Consider the following 21,744-nt stretch of genomic DNA (forward strand, 5'->3'; position numbering starts at 1 on the left):
AAAAAATATATATATATTTTAAGAAGAGTAAAATGTCGCCCTGAGGTTTCTTACCAGCCCTGCAGGGCACAGATGGGGTCTATCTCTGTGATGCAGACGATGGCTCCCATAGCCTTCAGAGCAGAACAGCAACCCTTACCCACTTCTCCATAACCACACACCACCACCTGTTTCCCTCCAAACATCACATCAGTGGTCCTCTTCAAACTACAGCAAGAAGGGAAATACATTATTTGGATTAGAAGGTTGTGTATGACAACTATCACAAACTAAAAAATAAAAACACTCTGATCTGCTTGGGGACATATTTTGTGATTCCATGGAGGAAGATCTTTCATGTCTAAGTAGAGAACGAATAGTTGTGAATGTTACCATGACAACTCCCCGTCCAGGATGGACTCTCTGCAGCAGTAGTTACTGTACTATATTCTACATGACAACTCCCTGTCCAGGATGGACTCTCTGCAGCAGTAGTTACTGTACTATATTCTACATGACAACTCCCTGTCCAGGATGGACTCTCTGCAGCAGTAGTTACTGTACTATAGTCTACATGACAACTCCCCGTCCAGGATGGACTCTGCAGCAGTAGTTACTGTACTATATTCTACATGACAACTCCTCCTCACCCATCCAGGATGGACTCTCTGCAGCAGTAGAGGTTGTCAAACTTCTGCTTGGTAACCGAGTCGTTCACATTCATGGCCGGGACACACAGCTTGCCTGCCTTGGACAGCTGGTACAACCTGAGAATAAAGGAAATAAAGAAGTCTTTAAGGTGAGCCACAGACTAACGGAGAATAAACTGGACCAATGACAAAAAAAGTTTAAAAAAAATATCTCTTCTTGCTGTGAATGTATGTGACCAATGTTTTGGGAAAGCTCTTTCTCACCTGTGGACTCCAGTAACACTCTCCTCCACGATGCCCTGAGCCTTCTTAAACACGCTGGGGTACTTCTTATAAATCCAGTGGGTCAGATCCCCTCCGTCATCCAGAATCTAACAATAACATATTAAATGGTGAAGTCAACAATCACCTTCCACAGTAGGGTGGGGCATCACTGCATCAATGATCAATGTCAAGCAGACATTGGAGGCGAATGTGTGTGCATTTCCATTATCTGAAATACCTGAGGTTTGCATGATTTTGCTTGCCTAGTATGATGTTTTCAGTACTGGGACTATTCCAGTGGTTCAATTGTGCCTGGTAAGTTAAATCAAGCACGTCTCAAGTGCATACATATTGTAAATATTTGACCCAGGTCTGACGTAAAATCTATTATTGAATAGTTTAGTATTTAGGTACCATGTTGGCCTGCCAGCCTTCTTTGTTGACACAGCGGTCAATGCACCACCAAAAATCATCCTCTGACTCGCCCTTCCATGCAAACACAGGCACACCTGTAGGGGAGAGGAGAGAGAGAGGGGAAGAGAGAGGAAGAGAGAGATGAAGAAGAGGCTAGTATTTATTATGGCTGGGGGAGAGGGAGAGAGAAAATGAGGATGAACGGCTTGGGAGAGCGGGTGGGGGTAGGGGGGAAAGAGAGATAGAGACAGAAAGAGAGAGAGACGGAAAGACAAAGAGAGACCGAGAGAGACAGAAAGACAAAGAGAGAGAGACAGAAAGAGAAACAGAAAGAGAGTGAGAGAGAGAGAAAGAGCCATAGAGAGAAAGAGAGCGAGAGACAGAAAGAGAGAGAGACACAAAGAGAAAGAGAGCGAGAGACAGAAAGAGACAGAAATAGACAGAGAGAAAGAGAGCAAGAGACAGAAAGAGACAGAGACACAGAGAGAAAGAGAGAGACAGAAAGAGACAGAGACACAGAGAGAAAGAGAGCGAGACAGAAAGAGACAGAGACACAGAGAGAAAGAGAGCGAGACAGAAACAGAGCAACAGAAAGAGAGAGAGATGGTCCACTATGTGATGTGTGTTCTTACCAGTCTCTGCCAGGGCAGCAGCCACCTCGTTCTGAGTAGAGTAGATGTTACAGGCTGTCCAACGACACTGAGCTCCAAGAGCTACTAGGGTCTCTATCAGAACCTGGGGGCAACACACAAACACACACACGATAAGCTCTTACATTGAGGCAAATGTAAACCATAAAAAATAACACCAACATCTATCTATCAAGCTGTAATCTGACATGTCTGGAGCAAAGTGCTTTAAGCCAAGCTGTTCATCATCTCTGAATGTCTGATTCATTTGACAGTCAGGAAAGGCAAAGACAGTATGATTGTATTACTGGAGGAGGCAGCAACAACAACAAAAAGCCACTATCTTTGCCCCAGTTAGAGGCTTCTCATATACTGTAGGTCTATGGATCTAAGATGGTGTATGGTGGAGGAGAAAGCAAGATAACCTACTGCAGTCTGAGCTGTGATGTGGGTGCAGCCCACTATCTTTGCCCCAGCTAGAGGTTTCTCAGCCTGGGCTCTCTTCCTCAGGGAGATCAGGGCTGACATATCTGTGGGGGGGGAGGGAGATACAGAGAGCGGGATAGAGGTGAGAGGTTAAGGATTTGGATGTGGGAGAGCAAAACAGTGAATGAGAGATTAAAACTGTAATATCTTATGTTTCACCGAGTCTTGGATGAACGGCGACATTAAGAACATACAACTGGCTGGTTATACACTCTATCGACAGGATAGAACAGCAGACTCTGGTAAGACACGGGGCGGGGGCCTATGCATATATGTAAACAACAGCTGGTGCACGATATCTAAGGAAGTCTCGAGGTTTTGCTCGCCTGAGGTAGAGCATTTCATGATAAGCTGTAGACAACACTATCAACCTAGAGAGTTTTCTTCTGAATTTTTTATAGCTGTCTACATACCACCACAGACAGATGCTGGCACTAAAACCGCACTCAATGAGCTGTATACCGTCATAAGCAAACAGGAAAATGCTCATTCAGAGGCAGCACTCCTAGTGGCCGGGGACTTTAATGCAGGGAAACTTAAATCAGTTTTACATAATTTCTATCAGCATGTTAAATGTGCAATTTTGCTACATAAGACCATTTCTAGACCACCTTTACTCCTCAAACAGAGAAGCGTACAAAGCTCTCCCTCGCCCTCCATTTGGCAAATCTGACCATAATTCTATCCTCCTGATTCCTGCTTACAAGCTAAAAATTTAAGCAGGAAGCACAAGTGACTCAGTCTATAAAAAAAGTGGCCAGATTAAGCGGATGCTAAACTACAGTTTTGTTAGCACAGACTGGAATATGTTCCGGCATTCTTTCGATGGCATTGAGGAGTACACCACATCAGTCACTGGCTTTATCAATAAGTGCATCGGGGACGTCTTCACCACAGTGACCGTGCATATCCCAACCAGAAGCCATAGATTACAGGCAACATTCACACCGAGCAAAAGGGTAGAGCTGCCGCTTTCAAGGAGCGGAAGCTTATAAGAACCCAGAAGCTTATAAGAAATCCCGCTATGCCCTCCGACGAACCATCAAACAGGCAAAGCATCAATAGAGGACTAAGATCAAATCGTACTACACCGGCTGCGACGCTCGTCGGATGTGCAGAGCTTGCAAACTATTACAGACTACAAAGGGAAGCACAGCCGAGAGCTGCCTAGTGACACGAGCCTACCAGACAAGCTAAATAACATCTATGCTCGCTTCGAGGTCAAGTAACACTGAAACATGCATGAGAGCGTCAGCTGTTCTGGATGACTTTGTGATCACGCTCTCCACAGCCGATGTGACGTAGACCTTTAAACAGGTCACCATTCACAAGGCCGCAGGGCCAGACGGATTACCAGGACGTGGACTGCGAGCATGCACTGACCAACTGGCAAGTGTCTACACTGACATTTTCAACCTCTCCCTGTCTGAGTCTGTAATACCAACATGTTTCAAGCAGACCACCATAGTTCCTGTGCCTAAGAACACTAAGGTAACCTGCCTAAATGACTACCGATCCGTAGCACTCACGTCTGTAGCCATGAAATGCTTCGAAAGGCTGATCATGGCTCACATCAACACCATTATCCCAGAAACCCTAGACCCACTCCAATTTGCATACCGCACCAACAGATCCACAGATGATGTAATCTCTATTGCACTCCACACTGCCCTTTCACACCTGGACAAAAGGAACACCTATGTGAGAATGCTATTCATTGACTACAGCTCAGCGTTCAACACCATAGGGCCCTCAATGCTCATCACTAAGCTAAGGATCCTGGGACTAAACACCTCCCTCTGCAACTGGATCCTGGACTTCCTGGCGAGCCACCCCCAGGTGGTAAGGGTAGGAAACAACACATCTGCCACACTGATCCTCAACACGGGGGGCCCCTCAGGGGTGCGTGCTCAGTTCCCTCCTGTACTCCCTGTTCACTCATGACTGCACGGCCAGGCACAACTCCAACACCATCATTAAGATTGCTGATGACACAACAGCGGTAGGCCTAATCACGACAACGATGAGAATGCCTATAGGGAGGAGGTCAGAGACCTGACCGTGTGGTGCAAGGACAACATCTCTCCCTCAACGTGATCAAGACAAAGGAGATGATTGTGGACTACAGGAAAAGGAGGACCGAGCACACCCCCATTCTCATCAACGGGGCTGTAGTGGAGCAGGTTGAGAGCTTCAAGGTCCTTGGTGTCCACATCACCAACAAACTATCACGGTCCAAGCACACCAAGACAGTTGTGAAGAGGGCACGACAAAGCCTATTCCCCCTCAGGAGACTGAAAAGATTTGTCATGGGTCCTCAGATCCTCAAAACGTTTTACAGCTGCACCATCAAGAGCATCCTTACAGGTTGCATCACTGCCTGGTATGGCAACTGCTCGGCCTCCGACTGCAAGGCACTACAGAGGGTAGTGTGCACCACTCAGTACATCACCAGGGCCAAGCTTCCTGCCATCCAGGACCTCTATACCAGGCGGTGTCAGAGGAAAGCCCTAAAAATTGTCAGACTCCAGCCACCCTAGTCATAGACCCTAGTTATAGACTCTCTGCTACTACACGGGAAGCGGTACCGGAGCACCAAGTCTAGGTCCAAGAGGCTTCTAAACAGCTTTTACTCCTAAGCCATAAGACTCCTGAACAGCTAATCAAATGGCTACCCAGACTATTTGCATCCCCCCCCCCTCTACACTGCTGCTACTCTCTGTTACCATCTATGCATAGTCACTTTAATAACTCTACCTACATGTACATATTACCTCAATGACCAAGGCACTGGTGCCCCCGCACATTGACTCTGTACCGGTACCCCCTGTATATAGCCCGGGCTATTCTTATTTACTGCTGCTCTTTAATTATTTATTATTTTCTCGTACTTTTTTTTAGGTATTTTCTTAAAACTGCATTGTTGGTTAAGGGCTTGTAAGTAAGCATTTTATGGTCTACACCTGTTGTATTCGGGCGCATGTGACAAATACAATACAATTTGATACGAGGATAAGAGAAGCAGGAATAAATATGAAATAGAGGCAAGTGGAAAGATAACGACAGATGGAGCACAATTGTGACACATTTCAGGAAACTAGGCATATGTCGCGGGTCACCACTTCACAGCCATTTGAACATAATCGTAATTTTTTTTATCAAAATACATTTTTGTCCAGAAATGCCTTCTGGAACATTTGAACTTTCCTGTGCCTTAATAACGAACTTGTATGCCATCTGTAAATATGAATAAAATTGTTAAATTACGAGCCTAGTTGGTTTAGCCGCAGAAAAAGCCAGCAACCTTCCCGCTAGCAATGATTGGCTGAGATAATGAGTGGACATGCCGAGAGATGAGTTTGGTTTGGTCTGCCATATAGCACGCTTCTGTCTATTTGAGCTGGTTAGTATGTCTATGTAATCCTGTCTAACGCATTTTTTTTGTATTTTTTATATATTGCTTAGTAGAACTGAACTCCACTTTGTGGAGGACCGAGTTTAGAAATCAGTGGAATTAGAGTATGATAGCTAAGGAGATGGAGAAAACACCTGTCTCCGGATTACATCTTCAAACTAAGGGCAACCACGGCATCTGTGACAGAGGTAGAAGCGTCCATTCATGTATACGGGTAAGATAGTCTAGCTAGCTACATTTTCAGATATTACACATTTCTAATTTTGACATAAAGTATTTTTATTTCAAGTTAAAGTGTACTGTTAGTTAGCTAGCTAACGTTAGCTGGATGACTAGCTAGCTAACGGTACGTGTATAATCTTATTATTCGTATCTCAGAGCCATTTGCTTTGCTTGCTATAGCCTAATGCTGAGTAGTAACGTTATGAGTTGTGATTATGGTTCATTGTTTAGCTAGCTAGCCACATGGCTTAACAAAAGACTCCACTATGCAAGTGTCCATTTAAAAAGAATGTCACTGTGACAACTGTTAGCCAGTTAGCTTGGGTGTTTGACTGCTGTTGTTAGGACAGAACGCTCAGATTAAACCTTTAAAGAGATTGGTGGAGCTAAAGTTTAAGAGGGTGTGAACGATGCCGAACAGGTGTAGACAAAGAAGAGCTCTCCAGTACGTACCAAAACATTCAAATGCCATTTTCTCAAATGTGAGGTTACAAGTTTATCAACTTTCAAAGCAGAATTACTTTCCCATTGTTCCTCAAATGCAGTATATGATATACCATGTTGTAGCTCTGTGTCTGCGTTTCTCCAATGTAAAAAACACAATTTCTAATTTTGCTACGTAAGACCAAATCCAGGTGGTCGGTTACAATTCATGTAAAACCACATGCTCATCTATATATGCCTGCAGTAGGCTTACAGTAAATGCCAGCAACAGCTGTCAAGGCACAGGCAGCGGTTCTAGGACCACTTACAGAGCACTTCCTCATCATCTAGGTCTGCACAGCCTGAGAGAGATACTGTCTATACAACCAGAGAGAGATACTGTCTATACAACCAGAGAGATATACTGTCTATACAACCAGAGAGAGATACTGTCTGCACAGCCTGAGAGAGATACTGTCTATACAACCAGATAGAGATACTGTCTATACAACCAGAGAGAGATACTGTCTATACAACCAGATAGAGATACTGTCTATACAACCAGATAGAGATACTGTCTATACAACCAGATAGAGATACTGTCTATACAACCAGATAGAGATACTGTCTATACAATCAGATAGAGATACTGTCTATACAACCAGATAGTGATACTGTCTATACAACCAGAGAGAGATACTGTCTATACAATCAGATAGAGATACTGTCTATACAACCAGATAGTGATACTGTCTATACAACCAGAGAGAGATACTGTCTATACAACCAGAGAGAGATACTGTCTATTCAACCAGAGAGAGATACTGTCTATACAACCAGAGAGAGATACTGTCTATACAACCAGAGAGAGATACTGTCTATACAACCAGAGAGAGATACTGTCTATACAACCAGAGAGATATACTGTCTATACAACCAGATAGAGATACTGTCTATACAACCAGAGAGAGATACTGTCTATACAATCAGATAGAGATACTGTCTATACAACCAGATAGTGATACTGTCTATACAACCAGAGAGAGATACTGTCTATACAACCAGAGAGAGATACTGTCTATTCAACCAGAGAGAGATACTGTCTATACAACCAGAGAGAGATACTGTCTATACAACCAGAGAGAGATACTGTCTATACAACCAGAGAGAGATACTGTCTATACAACCAGATAGAGATACTGTCTATACAACCAGAGAGAGATACTGTCTATACAACCAGAGAGAGATACTGTCTATACAACCAGAGAGAGATACTGTCTATACAACCAGAGAGAGATACTGTCTATACAACCAGAGAGATATACTGTCTATTCAACCAGAGAGAGATACTGTCTATTCAACCAGAGAGAGATACTGTCTATTCAACCAGAGAGAGATACTGTCTATACAACAAGATAGCGATACTGACTATACAACCAGAGAGAGATACTGTCTATACAACCAGAGAGATATACTGTCTATACAACCAGATAGAGATACTGTCTATACAACCAGAGAGAGATACTGTCTATACAATCAGATAGAGATACTGTCTATACAACCAGATAGTGATACTGTCTATACAACCAGAGAGAGATACTGTCTATACAACCAGAGAGAGATACTGTCTATTCAACCAGAGAGAGATACTGTCTATACAACCAGAGAGAGATACTGTCTATACAACCAGATAGAGATACTGTCTATACAACCAGAGAGAGATACTGTCTATACAACCAGATAGAGATACTGTCTATACAACCAGATAGAGATACTGTCTATACAATCAGATAGAGATACTGTCTATACAATCAGATAGAGATACTGTCTATACAACCAGATAGTGATACTGTCTATACAACCAGAGAGAGATACTGTCTATACAACCAGAGAGAGATACTGTCTATACAACCAGATAGAGATACTGTCTATACAACCAGATAGAGATACTGTCTATACAATCAGATAGAGATACTGTCTATACAACCAGATAGTGATACTGTCTATACAACCAGAGAGAGATACTGTCTATACAACCAGAGAGAGATACTGTCTATACAACCAGATAGAGATACTGTCTATACAACCAGATAGAGATACTGTCTATACAACCAGATAGTGATACTGTCTATACAACCAGAGAGAGATACTGTCTATACAACCAGAGAGAGATACTGTCTATACAACCAGAGAGATATACTGTCTATACAACCAGATAGAGATACTGTCTATACAACCAGAGAGAGATACTGTCTATACAATCAGATAGAGATACTGTCTATACAACCAGATAGTGATACTGTCTATACAACCAGAGAGAGATACTGTCTATACAACCAGAGAGAGATACTGTCTATACAACCAGAGAGATATACTGTCTATACAACCAGATAGAGATACTGTCTATACAACCAGAGAGAGATACTGTCTATACAATCAGATAGAGATACTGTCTATACAACCAGATAGTGATACTGTCTATACAACCAGAGAGAGATACTGTCTATACAACCAGAGAGAGATACTGTCTATTCAACCAGAGAGAGATACTGTCTATACAACCAGAGAGAGATACTGTCTATACAACCAGAGAGAGATACTGTCTATACAACCAGAGAGAGATACTGTCTATACAACCAGATAGCGATACTGTCTATACAACCAGAGAGAGATACTGTCTATACAACCAGAGAGAGATACTGTCTATACAACCAGATAGAGATACTGTCTATACAACCAGATAGAGATACTGTCTATACAACCAGATAGAGATACTGTCTATACAACCAGATAGAGATACTGTCTATACAACCAGATAGAGATACTGTCTATACAACCAGAGAGAGATACTGTCTATACAACCAGAGAGAGATACTGTCTATACAACCAGATAGAGATACTGTCTATACAACCAGAGAGAGATACTGTCTATACAACCAGAGAGAGATACTGTCTATACAACCAGAGAGAGATACTGTCTATACAACCAGATAGAGATACTGTCTATACAACCAGAGAGAGATACTGTCTATACAACCAGAGAGAGATACTGTCTATACAACCAGATAGAGATACTGTCTATACAACCAGAGAGAGATACTGTCTATACAACCAGAGAGAGATACTGTCTATACAACCAGATAGAGATACTGTCTATACAACCAGAGAGAGATACTGTCTATACAACCAGATAGAGATACTGTCTATACAACCAGAGAGAGATACTGTCTATACAACCAGAGAGAGATACTGTCTATACAACCAGAGAGAGATACTGTCTATACAACCAGATAGAGATACTGTCTATACAACCAGAGAGAGATACTGTCTATACAACCAGAGAGAGATACTGTCTATACAACCAGATAGAGATACTGTCTATACAACCAGAGAGAGATACTGTCTATACAACCAGATAGAGATACTGTCTATACAACCAGAGAGAGATACTGTCTATACAACCAGAGAGAGATACTGTCTATACAACCAGAGAGATACTGTCTATACAACCAGAGAGAGATACTGTCTATACAACCAGAGAGATAATGTCAATTTTTTTGTCTACATTTCTTTGATACCTAAAGGGGTCCTAAAATTCAGAATCAAACGGCTAAATGATCCTTGGTATGACCATCTTAAAACAATTCCATATGTTAACTTAGTAGAACTTCCATGACTTCCATAGCAAATCATTAAGTCAAACAAAGCCAGCACAGCAGAAAGGACGCCATGTGATATGGGTGTAATGAGTATAATATTATATGAACCCAGCTATTTGAGCTCCAACCAAAGCACTTTCTCAGGTGATATGGGTCTGAAAATAGTACATTGCAGGTACAGAGAACACTGCTGTTTGATCTGTCTAGGGTCTAGGACCAAAGTCTAGGTCCAAAAGGTTCCTTAACAGCTTCTACCCCGAAGCCATAAGACTGCTGAACAATTAATCAAATGGATTACATTGACGACCCCCCCCCCCCCCCCCCCCGCCATTTGTTTTGTACACTGCTGCTACTCGCTGTTTATTATCTATGTATAGTCACTTCACCCCTACCTACATGTACAAATGACCTCTAACCTGTACCCCCGCACACTGACTCTGTACCGGTACCCCCTGTATATAGCCTCGTTATTGTTACTTACTGTGTTACTTTTTATTATTTTCTTAACTCTTCTTAAAATTGCACTGTTGGGTTAAGGGCTTGCAAGTAAGCATTTCACGATAAAGTCTACACTTGTTGTATTCGGCGAATGTGACTAATAAAGTTTGATTTGTATGCTCTATCTTCTTATTACTGATGCGGAGTCAGTCCTCGACGAGGTACATGGCAGCTCTAAGCACTCTCTGTACCCTCTAACCCACTGATCCTGAATCAGCACTTACACTTTATCCTTTTCACAATAATGAGCCCAGCCAATGTAAGCTGTACTGGGCTGGCCTGGTTGCAAATCTACCATAGTTGCTATCAGAACGATGCCTGAAAGTGTATGCAAAGACCGTGGAAGCCAGAAAGTGGATGCAAAGACCGTGGATGCCTGAAAATAGATGCCAGACAGTGGTGATTCCACACCTTGCTCTGCGATCTCGATCTCCCGTCTGCCGAACTCTGCCTGTTTGACGTTCTTAACGCAGAAATCGCTGCTGCCCTTGGAGTTGGCCTGGGCCTTGTCCCGAGGAGAGGTCTCGTCATCTGAGCTGTCTGAGTAGGATGCAGCTGGACATTACGTGGGGGGAGGGAGGAGGACAAAGAGTCAGAGACACATAATGAAGTGATTTCTAGTATACCAGTCTATAGTAGGCACTGTAGTTAGTAGCTTGACATGGTCTTTTATATCAGTTGAATAATAGAAGGATTGTCAGCTAATAAATCCTTGATTGAGGACTTTTGCTACCTTGTTAATCACCAGCACCTATTGCTGTGTGGAGCTATGCCTGTGTACTCTGTAAGTGTGTGTGTGTACTCTGTAAGTGTGTGTGTGTGTGGTGTGTGTGTGTGTGTGTGTGTGTGTGTGTGTGTGTGTGTGTGTGTGTGTGTGTGTGTGTGTGTGTGTGTGTGTGTGTGTTGTGTGTGTGTGTGTGTGTGTGTGTGTGTGTGTGTGTGTGTGTGTGTGTGTGTGTGTGTGTATGTGATCTACCTGAGCTGTAGCTATCTGTGGAGGACTGGGAGATGGAGCGAGAGAGGGAGCGCCGGCCGGCCTTAGTGGGGTACTTCTGAAACTCCTGTTTATCTTCCGCGTTAGCAAACTGGATCTGAAGAAGAAGAAGAAGGGGGAGGGGCATGAGTTACTCGCCTTCTCGCATAATGGTGTAATCTTTATTCAGTGAGATGGGGTGAGTCAGAGATACAGTCAGAGATACAGATACAGTGAGATACAATGTTGACACAGTGGAAGGACAAGAGACACATTTTATTACAATGTGTAAATGCGACAAACCTTGACCAGATAGTAATTGGATCATATTGATCTTGTCACGAAACTCACTTGTTAGCACGAGGCTATAGTTTCTGTAAATATAAAGACAAATCAGATTGTATTTGACCAAACCAGAACTTATTACTGTATTTATTTATTTTTTATTTCAACTTTATTTAACCAGGTCGGCCAATTGAGAACAAGTTCTCATTTACAACTGTGACCTGGCCAAGATAAAGCAAAGCAGTGCGACAAAACAACAGAGTTACACATGGGATAAACAAAAGTACAGTTAATAACACAATAGAAAAATCTAAATACAGTGTGTGCAAATGGAGTAAGGAGGTAAGGCAATAAATAGGCCAATTGTAACGGCAGTCTTCGTTGGGAATGGATGACCAAAATGCAAGCGGGATGTGGATACTCATCTTTTTAATGTAAAGAATGAAGCAAACACGGAAAAACAATAACAACTCACGACAGGCTAACAGGCTATACATACAAAACAATAGCAGTGCTAGCGCAACAACCCACAAACCCAAGTGAAAAACACACACCTAATATATGACTCCCAATCAGGAACAACGATAACCAGCTGTCCCTGATCGGGAGCCACACAGGCCAACATAGAAACATACAACCCAGAACAAACATACAGACATCTTTTGCCACATCCTGACCAAAATACTACACAACTACACCCTCTGCTGGTCAGGATGTGACACCAATAGTAGCAAAGTAATTACAATTTATCAAATTAACACTGGGGTGATAGAAGTGCAGATGATGATGTGCAAGTAGAGATACTGGTGTGCAAAAGAGCAAAAAAGTTAATAAAAACAATATGGGGATGAGGTAGGTAGATTGGATGGGCTATTTACAGATGGGCTGTGTACAGCTGCAACGATCGGTAAATTGCTCTGACAGCTGATGCTTAAAGTTATTAGTGAGGGAGATATAAGTCTCCAACATCAGCGATTTTTGCAATTTGTTCCAGTCATTGGCAGCAGAGAACTGGAAGGAAAGGCGGCCAAAGGAGGTGTTGGCTTTGACCAGTGAAATATACCTGCAGGAGCGCGTGCTACAGGTGGTTGTTGTTATCGTGACCAGTGAGCTGAGATAAGGCGGAGCTTAACCTAGCAAAGACTTATAGATGACCTGGAGCCAGTGTATATAAAGTTGTTATCAAAGTGAATGGTAAACCAACCCTATTGAGTGGATTAGAAAATAAATATACTTGACTAATCCTCTAACTACTTTGTTTTGCTGTTACGAGATCAGTCTGGACTAACACGCTTCTTCTTGGAAGTACACACACACAAACACACACACACACACACACACACACACACACACACACACACACACACACACACACACACACACACACACACACAGAGAGAGATCAGTGTGGGCCGATAGAAAGACACTCATCCTGGAAGAAACACACAGTATGGTGTTGGATATTAAAGAGATTAAGGGAGAGTTTTAACTGAGTCAATAAGGGCAACTGAGACAGCCATGGTGTTGGAGGTACAGCTCTGTGGAGCGACCTTTTAAAGCTTAGAGAGTGAGAACAGACTGATTTACCTGGTAGTGACATCCCCACTGATTTACCTGGTAGTGACATCACCACTGATTTACCTGGTAGTGACATCCCCACTGATTTACCTGGTAGTGACATCACCACTGATTTACCTGGTAGTGACATCACCACTGATTTACCTGGTAGTGACATCACCACTGATTTACCTGGTAGTGACATCCCCACTGATTTACCTGGTAGTGACATCCCCACTGATTTACCTGGTAGTGACATCACCACTGATTTACCTGGTAGTGACATCCCCACTGATTTACCTGGTAGTGACATCACCACTGATTTACCTAGTAGTGACATCACCACTGATTTACCTGGTAGTGACATCACCACTGATTTACCTGGTAGTGACATCACCACTGATTTACCTGGTAGTGACATCCCCACTGATTTACCTGGTAGTGACATCACCACTGATTTACCTGGTAGTGACATCACCACTGATTTACCTGGTAGTGACATCCCCACTGATTTACCTGGTAGTGACATCACCACTGATTTACCTGGTAGTGACATCACCACTGATTTACCTGGTAGTGACATCCCCACTGATTTACCTGGTAGTGACATCACCACTGATTTACCTGGTAGTGACATCACCACTGATTTACCTGGTAGTGACATCCCCACTGATTTACCTGATAGTGACATCACCACTGACTTACCTCGTAGTGACATCACCACAGATATCCTCAGAAAAAGAGAAGTATGATATCTAGCAATCAGGCTGGTTCCACAAGGATAATAGAATGTTGAAGGCAGCGATCAGGCTGGTTCCACCAGGATAATAGAATGTTGAAGGCAGCGATCAGGCTGGTTCCACCAGGATAATAGAAGGTTGAAGGCAGCGATCAGGCTGGTTCCACCAGGATAATAGAAGGTTGAAGGCAGCGATCAGGCTGGTTCCACCAGGATAATAGAATGTTGAAGGCAGCGATCAGGCTGGTTCCACCAGGATAATAGAATGTTGAAGGCAGCGATCAGGGTGGTTCCACCAGGATAATAGAAGGTTGAAGGCAGCGATCAGGCTGGTTCCACCAGGATAATAGAATGTTGAAGGCAGCGATCAGGCTGGTTCCACCAGGATAATAGAATGTTGAAGGCAGCGATCAGGCTGGTTCCACCAGGATAATAGAAGATTGAAGGCAGCGATCAGGCTGGTTCCACCAGGATAATAGACTGTTGAAGGCAGCGATCAGGCTGGTTCCACCAGGATAATAGAAGGTTGAAGGCAGCGATCAGGCTGGTTACACCAGGATAATAGAAGGTTGAAGGTAGCGATCAGGCTGGTTCCACCAGGATAATAGAAGGTTGAAGGCAGCGATCAGGCTGGTTCCACCAGGATAATAGAAGGTTGAAGGCAGCGATCAGGCTGGTTCCACCAGGTTAATAGAAGGTTGAAGGCAGCGATCAGGCTGGTTCCACCAGGATAATAGAATGTTGAAGGCAGCGATCAGGCTGGTTCCACCAGGATAATAGAAGGTTGAAGGCAGCGATCAGGCTGGTTCCACTAGGATAATAGAAGGTTGAAGGCAGCGATCAGGCTGGTTCCACCAGGATAATAGAATGTTGAAGGCAGCGATCAGACTGGTTCCACCAGGATAATAGAATGTTGAAGGCAGCGATCAGGGTGGTTCCACCAGGATAATAGAAGGTTGAAGGCAGCGATCAGGCTGGTTCCACCAGGATAATAGAAGGTTGAAGGCAGCGATCAGGCTGGTTCCACCAGGATAACAGAATGTTGAAGGCAGCAATCAGGCTGGTTCCACCAGGATAATAGAAGGTTGAAGGCAGCGATCAGGCTGGTTCCACCAGGATAATAAACAGGGACTACTTTACCGGACCCAAAGTAGACCCCAGTAACAGAATAGATCTTTATTGTCCACTTCTATGTATAGCCTTTTATTTAAGTTGTTGTCAAAATACCCAACCTGACACCACACACACACACACACACACACACACACACACACACACACACACACACACACACACACACACACACACACACACACACACACGCACAAACAAACAAAGAAGACAGACTGGGTGCAGCACAAGGTCAGAAACAGAGCATCGTCCCTGGCCAGCTAACAACTCAGCCTTAAGACACTAATGTACCAGTGATGTATCCATATCATAGCTCTGTTTCCCTGTGGTCATTTCACATCATTAGGTTTCATTAACAGACAGTGTCCTCACTCCTCATTGATACTTCCACAGCGCCACAATGTCCAGTGTCCTCACTCCTCAATGACACTTCCACAGCGCCACGATGTCCAGTGTCCTCACTCCTCAACGACACTTCCACAGGGCCACGATGTCCAGTGTCCTCACTCCTCAACGACACTTCCACAGGGCCACGATGTCCAGTGTCCTAACTCCTCAACGACACTTCCACAGGGCCACGATGTCCAGTGTCCTCACTCCTCAACGACACTTCCACAGGGCCACGATGTCCAGTGTCCTCACTCCTCAACGACACTTCCACAGGGCCACGATGTCCAGTGTCCTAACTCCTCAACGACACTTCCACAGGGCCACGATGTCCAGTGTCCTCACTCCTCAACGACACTTCCACAGGGCCACAATGTCCAGTGTCCTCACTCCTCAACGACACTTCCACAGGGCCACAATGTCCAGTGTCCTCTTTGTGGGCTATACTCGGCCTTGTCTTCGGACGGTAAGTTGGTGGTTGTAGATATCCCTCTAGTGGTGTGGGGGCTGTGCTTTGGCAAAGTGGGTGGGGTTATATCCTGCCTGTTTGGCCCTGTCCGGGGGTATCATCGGATGGGGCCACAGTGTCTTCTGATCCCTCCTGTCTCAGCCTCCAGTATTTATGCTGCAGTAGTTTATGTGTCGGGGGGCTAGGGTCAGTCTGTTACATCTGGAGTATTCTCTTGTCTTATCCGGTGTCCTGTGTGAATGTAAATATGCTCTCTCTAATTCTCTCTTTCTCTCTTTCTTTCTTTCTCTCGGAGGACCTGAGCCCTAGGACCATGCCTCAGGACTACCTGGCATGATGACTCCTTGCTGTCCCCAGTCCACCTGGCAATGCTGCTGCTCCAGTTTCAACTGTTCTGCCTGCGGCTACGGAACCCTGACCTGTTCACCGGACGTGCTTGTTGCACCCTCGACAATTACTATGATTATTATTATTTGACCATGCTGGTCATTTACGAACATTTTAACATCTTGACCATGTTCTGTTATAATATCCACCCGGCACAGCCAGAAGAGGACTGGCCACCCCTCATAGCCTGGTTCCTCTCTAGGTTTCTTCCTAGGTTTTTGGCCTTTCTCAGGAGTTTTTCCTAGGGAGTTTTTCCCAGCCACCGTGCTTCTTTCACATGCATTGCTTGCTGTTTGGGGTTTTAGGCTGGGTTTCTGTACAGCACTTTGAGATTTCAGCTGATGTACGAAGGGCTATATAAATAAATTTGATTTGATTTGATTTGATTTGTCCTCACTCCTCAACGACACTTCCACAGCGCCACGATGTCCAGTGTCCTCACTCCTCAATGACACTTCCACAGGGCCACAATGTCCAGTGTCCTCACTCCTCAACGACACTTCCACAGGGCCACGATGTCCAGTGTCCTCACTCCTCAATGACACTTCCACAGCGCCACGATGTCCAGTGTCCTCACTCCTCAACGACACTTCCACAGGGCCACGATGTCCAGTGTCCTCACTCCTCAACGACACTTCCACAGGGCCACAATGTCTTCACTCCTCAATGACACTTCCACAGCGCCACGATGTCCAGTGTCCTCACTCCTCAACGACACTTCCACAGGGCCACAATGTCCAGTGTCCTCACTCCTCAACGACACTTCCACAGGGCCACGATGTCCAGTGTCCTCACTCCTCAACGACACTTCCACAGGGCCACAATGTCCAGTGTCCTCACTCCTCAACGACACTTCCACAGGGCCACGATGTCCAGTGTCCTCACTCCTCAACGACACTTCCACAGGGCCACAATGTCCAGTGTCCTCACTCCTCAACGACACTTCCACAGGGCCACGATGTCCAGTGTCCTCACTCCTCAACGACACTTCCACAGGGCCACGATGTCCAGTGTCCTCACTCCTCAATGACACTTCCACAGGGCCACAATGTCTTCACCCCTCAATGACACTTCCACAGGGCCACGATGTCCAGTGTCCTCACTCCTCAACGACACTTCCACAGGGCCACGATGTCCAGTGTCCTCACTCCTCAACGACACTTCCACAGGGCCACGATGTCCAGTGTCCTCACTCCTCAACGACACTTCCACAGGGCCACGATGTCCAGTGTCCTCACTCCTCAATGACACTTCCACAGGGCCACAATGTCTTCACCCCTCAATGACACTTCCACAGGGCCACAATGTCCAGTGTCCTCACTCCTCAATGACACTTCCACAGGGCCACAATGTCCAGTGTCCTCACTCCTCAACGACACTTCCACAGGGCCACGATGTCCAGTGTCCTCACTCCTCAACGACACTTCCACAGGGCCACGATGTCCAGTGTCCTCACTCCTCAACGACACTTCCACAGGGCCACAATGTCCAGTGTCCTCACTCCTCAACGACACTTCCACAGGGCCACGATGTCCAGTGTCCTCACTCCTCAACGACACTTCCACAGGGCCACGATGTCCAGTGTCCTCACTCCTCAATGACACTTCCACAGGGCCACAATGTCCAGTGTCCTCACTCCTCAATGACACTTCCACAGGGCCACGATGTCCAGTGTCCTCACTCCTCAATGACACTTCCACAGGGCCACGATGTCCAGTGTCCTCACTCCTCAATGACACTTCCACAGAGCCACAATGTCCAGTGTCCTCACTCCTCAACGACACTTCCACAGCGCCACGATGTCCAGTGTCCTCACTCCTCAACGACACTTCCACAGGGCCACAATGTCCAGTGTCCTCACTCCTCAACGACACTTCCACAGGGCCACGATGTCCAGTGTCCTCACTCCTCAATGACACTTCCACAGGGCCACGATGTCCAGTGTCCTCACTCCTCAACGACACTTCCACAGGGCCACAATGTCCAGTGTCCTCACTCCTCAACGACACTTCCACAGGGCCACGATGTCCAGTGTCCTCACTCCTCAACGACACTTCCACAGGGCCACGATGTCCAGTGTCCTCACTCCTCAACGACACTTCCACAGGGCCACGATGTCCAGTGTCCTCACTCCTCAACGACACTTCCACAGGGCCACAATGTCTTCACCCCTCAATGACACTTCCACAGGGCCATGATGTCCAGTGTCCTCACTCCTCAACGACACTTCCACAGGGCCACGATGTCCAGTGTCCTCACTCCTCAACGACACTTCCACAGGGCCACGATGTCCAGTGTCCTCACTCCTCAACGACACTTCCACAGGGCCACAATGTCTTCACTCCTCAATGAACTTCCACAGCGCCACGATGTCCAGTGTCCTCACTCCTCAACGACACTTCCACAGGGCCACAATGTCCAGTGTCCTCACTCCTCAACGACACTTCCACAGGGCCACGATGTCCAGTGTCCTCACTCCTCAACGACACTTCCACAGGGCCACAATGTCCAGTGTCCTCACTCCTCAACGACACTTCCACAGGGCCACGATGTCCAGTGTCCTCACTCCTCAACGACACTTCCACAGGGCCACAATGTCCAGTGTCCTCACTCCTCAACGACACTTCCACAGGGCCACGATGTCCAGTGTCCTCACTCCTCAACGACACTTCCACAGGGCCACGATGTCCAGTGTCCTCACTCCTCAATGACACTTCCACAGGGCCACAATGTCTTCACCCCTCAATGACACTTCCACAGGGCCACGATGTCCAGTGTCCTCACTCCTCAACGACACTTCCACAGGGCCACGATGTCCAGTGTCCTCACTCCTCAACGACACTTCCACAGGGCCACGATGTCCAGTGTCCTCACTCCTCAACGACACTTCCACAGGGCCACGATGTCCAGTGTCCTCACTCCTCAATGACACTTCCACAGGGCCACAATGTCTTCACCCCTCAATGACACTTCCACAGGGCCACAATGTCCAGTGTCCTCACTCCTCAATGACACTTCCACAGGGCCACAATGTCCAGTGTCCTCACTCCTCAACGACACTTCCACAGGGCCACGATGTCCAGTGTCCTCACTCCTCAACGACACTTCCACAGGGCCACGATGTCCAGTGTCCTCACTCCTCAACGACACTTCCACAGGGCCACAATGTCCAGTGTCCTCACTCCTCAACGACACTTCCACAGGGCCACGATGTCCAGTGTCCTCACTCCTCAACGACACTTCCACAGGGCCACGATGTCCAGTGTCCTCACTCCTCAATGACACTTCCACAGGGCCACGATGTCCAGTGTCCTCACTCCTCAACGACACTTCCACAGGGCCACAATGTCCAGTGTCCTCACTCCTCAACGACACTTCCACAGGGCCACGATGTCCAGTGTCCTCACTCCTCAACGACACTTCCACAGGGCCACGATGTCCAGTGTCCTCACTCCTCAACGACACTTCCACAGGGCCACAATGTCTTCACCCCTCAATGACACTTCCACAGGGCCATGATGTCCAGTGTCCTCACTCCTCAACGACACTTCCACAGGGCCACGATGTCCAGTGTCCTCACTCCTCAACGACACTTCCACAGGGCCACAATGTCCAGTGTCCTCACTCCTCAACGACACTTCCACAGGGCCACGATGTCCAGTGTCCTCACTCCTCAACGACACTTCCACAGGGCCACGATGTCCAGTGTCCTCACTCCTCAACGACACTTCCACAGGGCCACAATGTCTTCACCCCTCAATGACACTTCCACAGGGCCATGATGTCCAGTGTCCTCACTCCTCAACGACACTTCCACAGGGCCACGATGTCCAGTGTCCTCACTCCTCAACGACACTTCCACAGGGCCACGATGTCCAGTGTCCTCACTCCTCAACGACACTTCCACAGGGCCACAATGTCCAGTGTCCTCACTCCTCAATGACACTTCCACAGGGCCACAATGTCTTCACCCCTCAATGACACTTCCACAAGGCCACAATGTCCAGTGTCCTCACTCCTCAATGACACTTCCACAGGGCCACAATGTCCAGTGTCCTCACTCCTCAATGACACTTCCACAGGGCCACAATGTCCAGTGTCCTCACTCCTCAATGACACTTCCACAGGGCCACGATGTCCAGTGTCCTCACTCCTCAATGACACTTCCACAGGGCCACGATGTCCAGTGTCCTCACTCCTCAATGACACTTCCACAGAGCCACTATGTCCAGTGTCCTCACTCCTCAACGACACTTCCACAGCGCCACGATGTCCAGTGTCCTCACTCCTCAACGACACTTCCACAGGGCCACAATGTCCAGTGTCCTCACTCCTCAACGACACTTCCACAGGGCCACGATGTCCAGTGTCCTCACTCCTCAATGACACTTCCACAGGGCCACGATGTCCAGTGTCCTCACTCCTCAACGACACTTCCACAGGGCCACGATGTCCAGTGTCCTCCCTCCTCAACGACACTTCCACAGGGCCACGATGTCCAGTGTCCTCACTCCTCAACGACACTTCCACAGGGCCACAATGTCTTCACCCCTCAATGACACTTCCACAGGGCCATGATGTCCAGTGTCCTCACTCCTCAACGACACTTCCACAGGGCCACGATGTCCAGTGTCCTCACTCCTCAACGACACTTCCACAGGGCCACGATGTCCAGTGTCCTCACTCCTCAACGACACTTCCACAGGGCCACAATGTCCAGTGTCCTCACTCCTCAATGACACTTCCACAGGGCCACAATGTCTTCACCCCTCAATGACACTTCCACAAGGCCACAATGTCCAGTGTCCTCACTCCTCAATGACACTTCCACAGGGCCACAATGTCCAGTGTCCTCACTCCTCAATGACACTTCCACAGGGCCACAATGTCCAGTGTCCTCACTCCTCAATGACACTTCCACAGGGCCACGATGTCCAGTGTCCTCACTCCTCAATGACACTTCCACAGGGCCACGATGTCCAGTGTCCTCACTCCTCAATGACACTTCCACAGAGCCACAATGTCCAGTGTCCTCACTCCTCAACGACACTTCCACAGCGCCACGATGTCCAGTGTCCTCACTCCTCAACGACACTTCCACAGGGCCACAATGTCCAGTGTCCTCACTCCTCAACGACACTTCCACAGGGCCACGATGTCCAGTGTCCTCACTCCTC

At 46.5% G+C, this 21,744-nt stretch overlaps 1 protein-coding gene across 3 annotated transcripts in view; it reads right to left on the reverse strand.

Annotated features, from left to right (window-relative positions):
* The window catches only part of LOC115168684 (S-adenosylhomocysteine hydrolase-like protein 1), a 52,733-nt gene that overhangs the window by 12,008 nt on the left and 18,981 nt on the right, over nucleotides 1–21,744 (reverse strand). For 2 of the 3 annotated variants that reach the window (XM_029724166.1, XM_029724167.1), the window contains exons 2-9: nucleotides 11,616–11,730; nucleotides 11,051–11,194; nucleotides 2,366–2,466; nucleotides 1,940–2,042; nucleotides 1,308–1,402; nucleotides 894–1,000; nucleotides 630–746; nucleotides 55–207 (exon numbers count right to left, since the gene is read on the reverse strand). In XM_029724166.1, coding sequence (XP_029580026.1) covers nucleotides 55–207; nucleotides 630–746; nucleotides 894–1,000; nucleotides 1,308–1,402; nucleotides 1,940–2,042; nucleotides 2,366–2,466; nucleotides 11,051–11,194; nucleotides 11,616–11,730 — 935 coding nt within the window. Of the gene's footprint in view, nucleotides 1–54; nucleotides 211–387; nucleotides 415–629; nucleotides 747–893; nucleotides 1,001–1,307; nucleotides 1,403–1,939; nucleotides 2,043–2,365; nucleotides 2,467–11,050; nucleotides 11,195–11,615; nucleotides 11,731–21,744 lie in introns of all 3 variants that reach the window. The other variant, XM_029724168.1, reaches the window with a different exon arrangement.

The sequence above is a fragment of the Salmo trutta genome, chromosome 30 (assembly GCF_901001165.1).
Source record: "Salmo trutta chromosome 30, fSalTru1.1, whole genome shotgun sequence".
NCBI classification, from domain to species: domain Eukaryota; kingdom Metazoa; phylum Chordata; class Actinopteri; order Salmoniformes; family Salmonidae; genus Salmo; species Salmo trutta.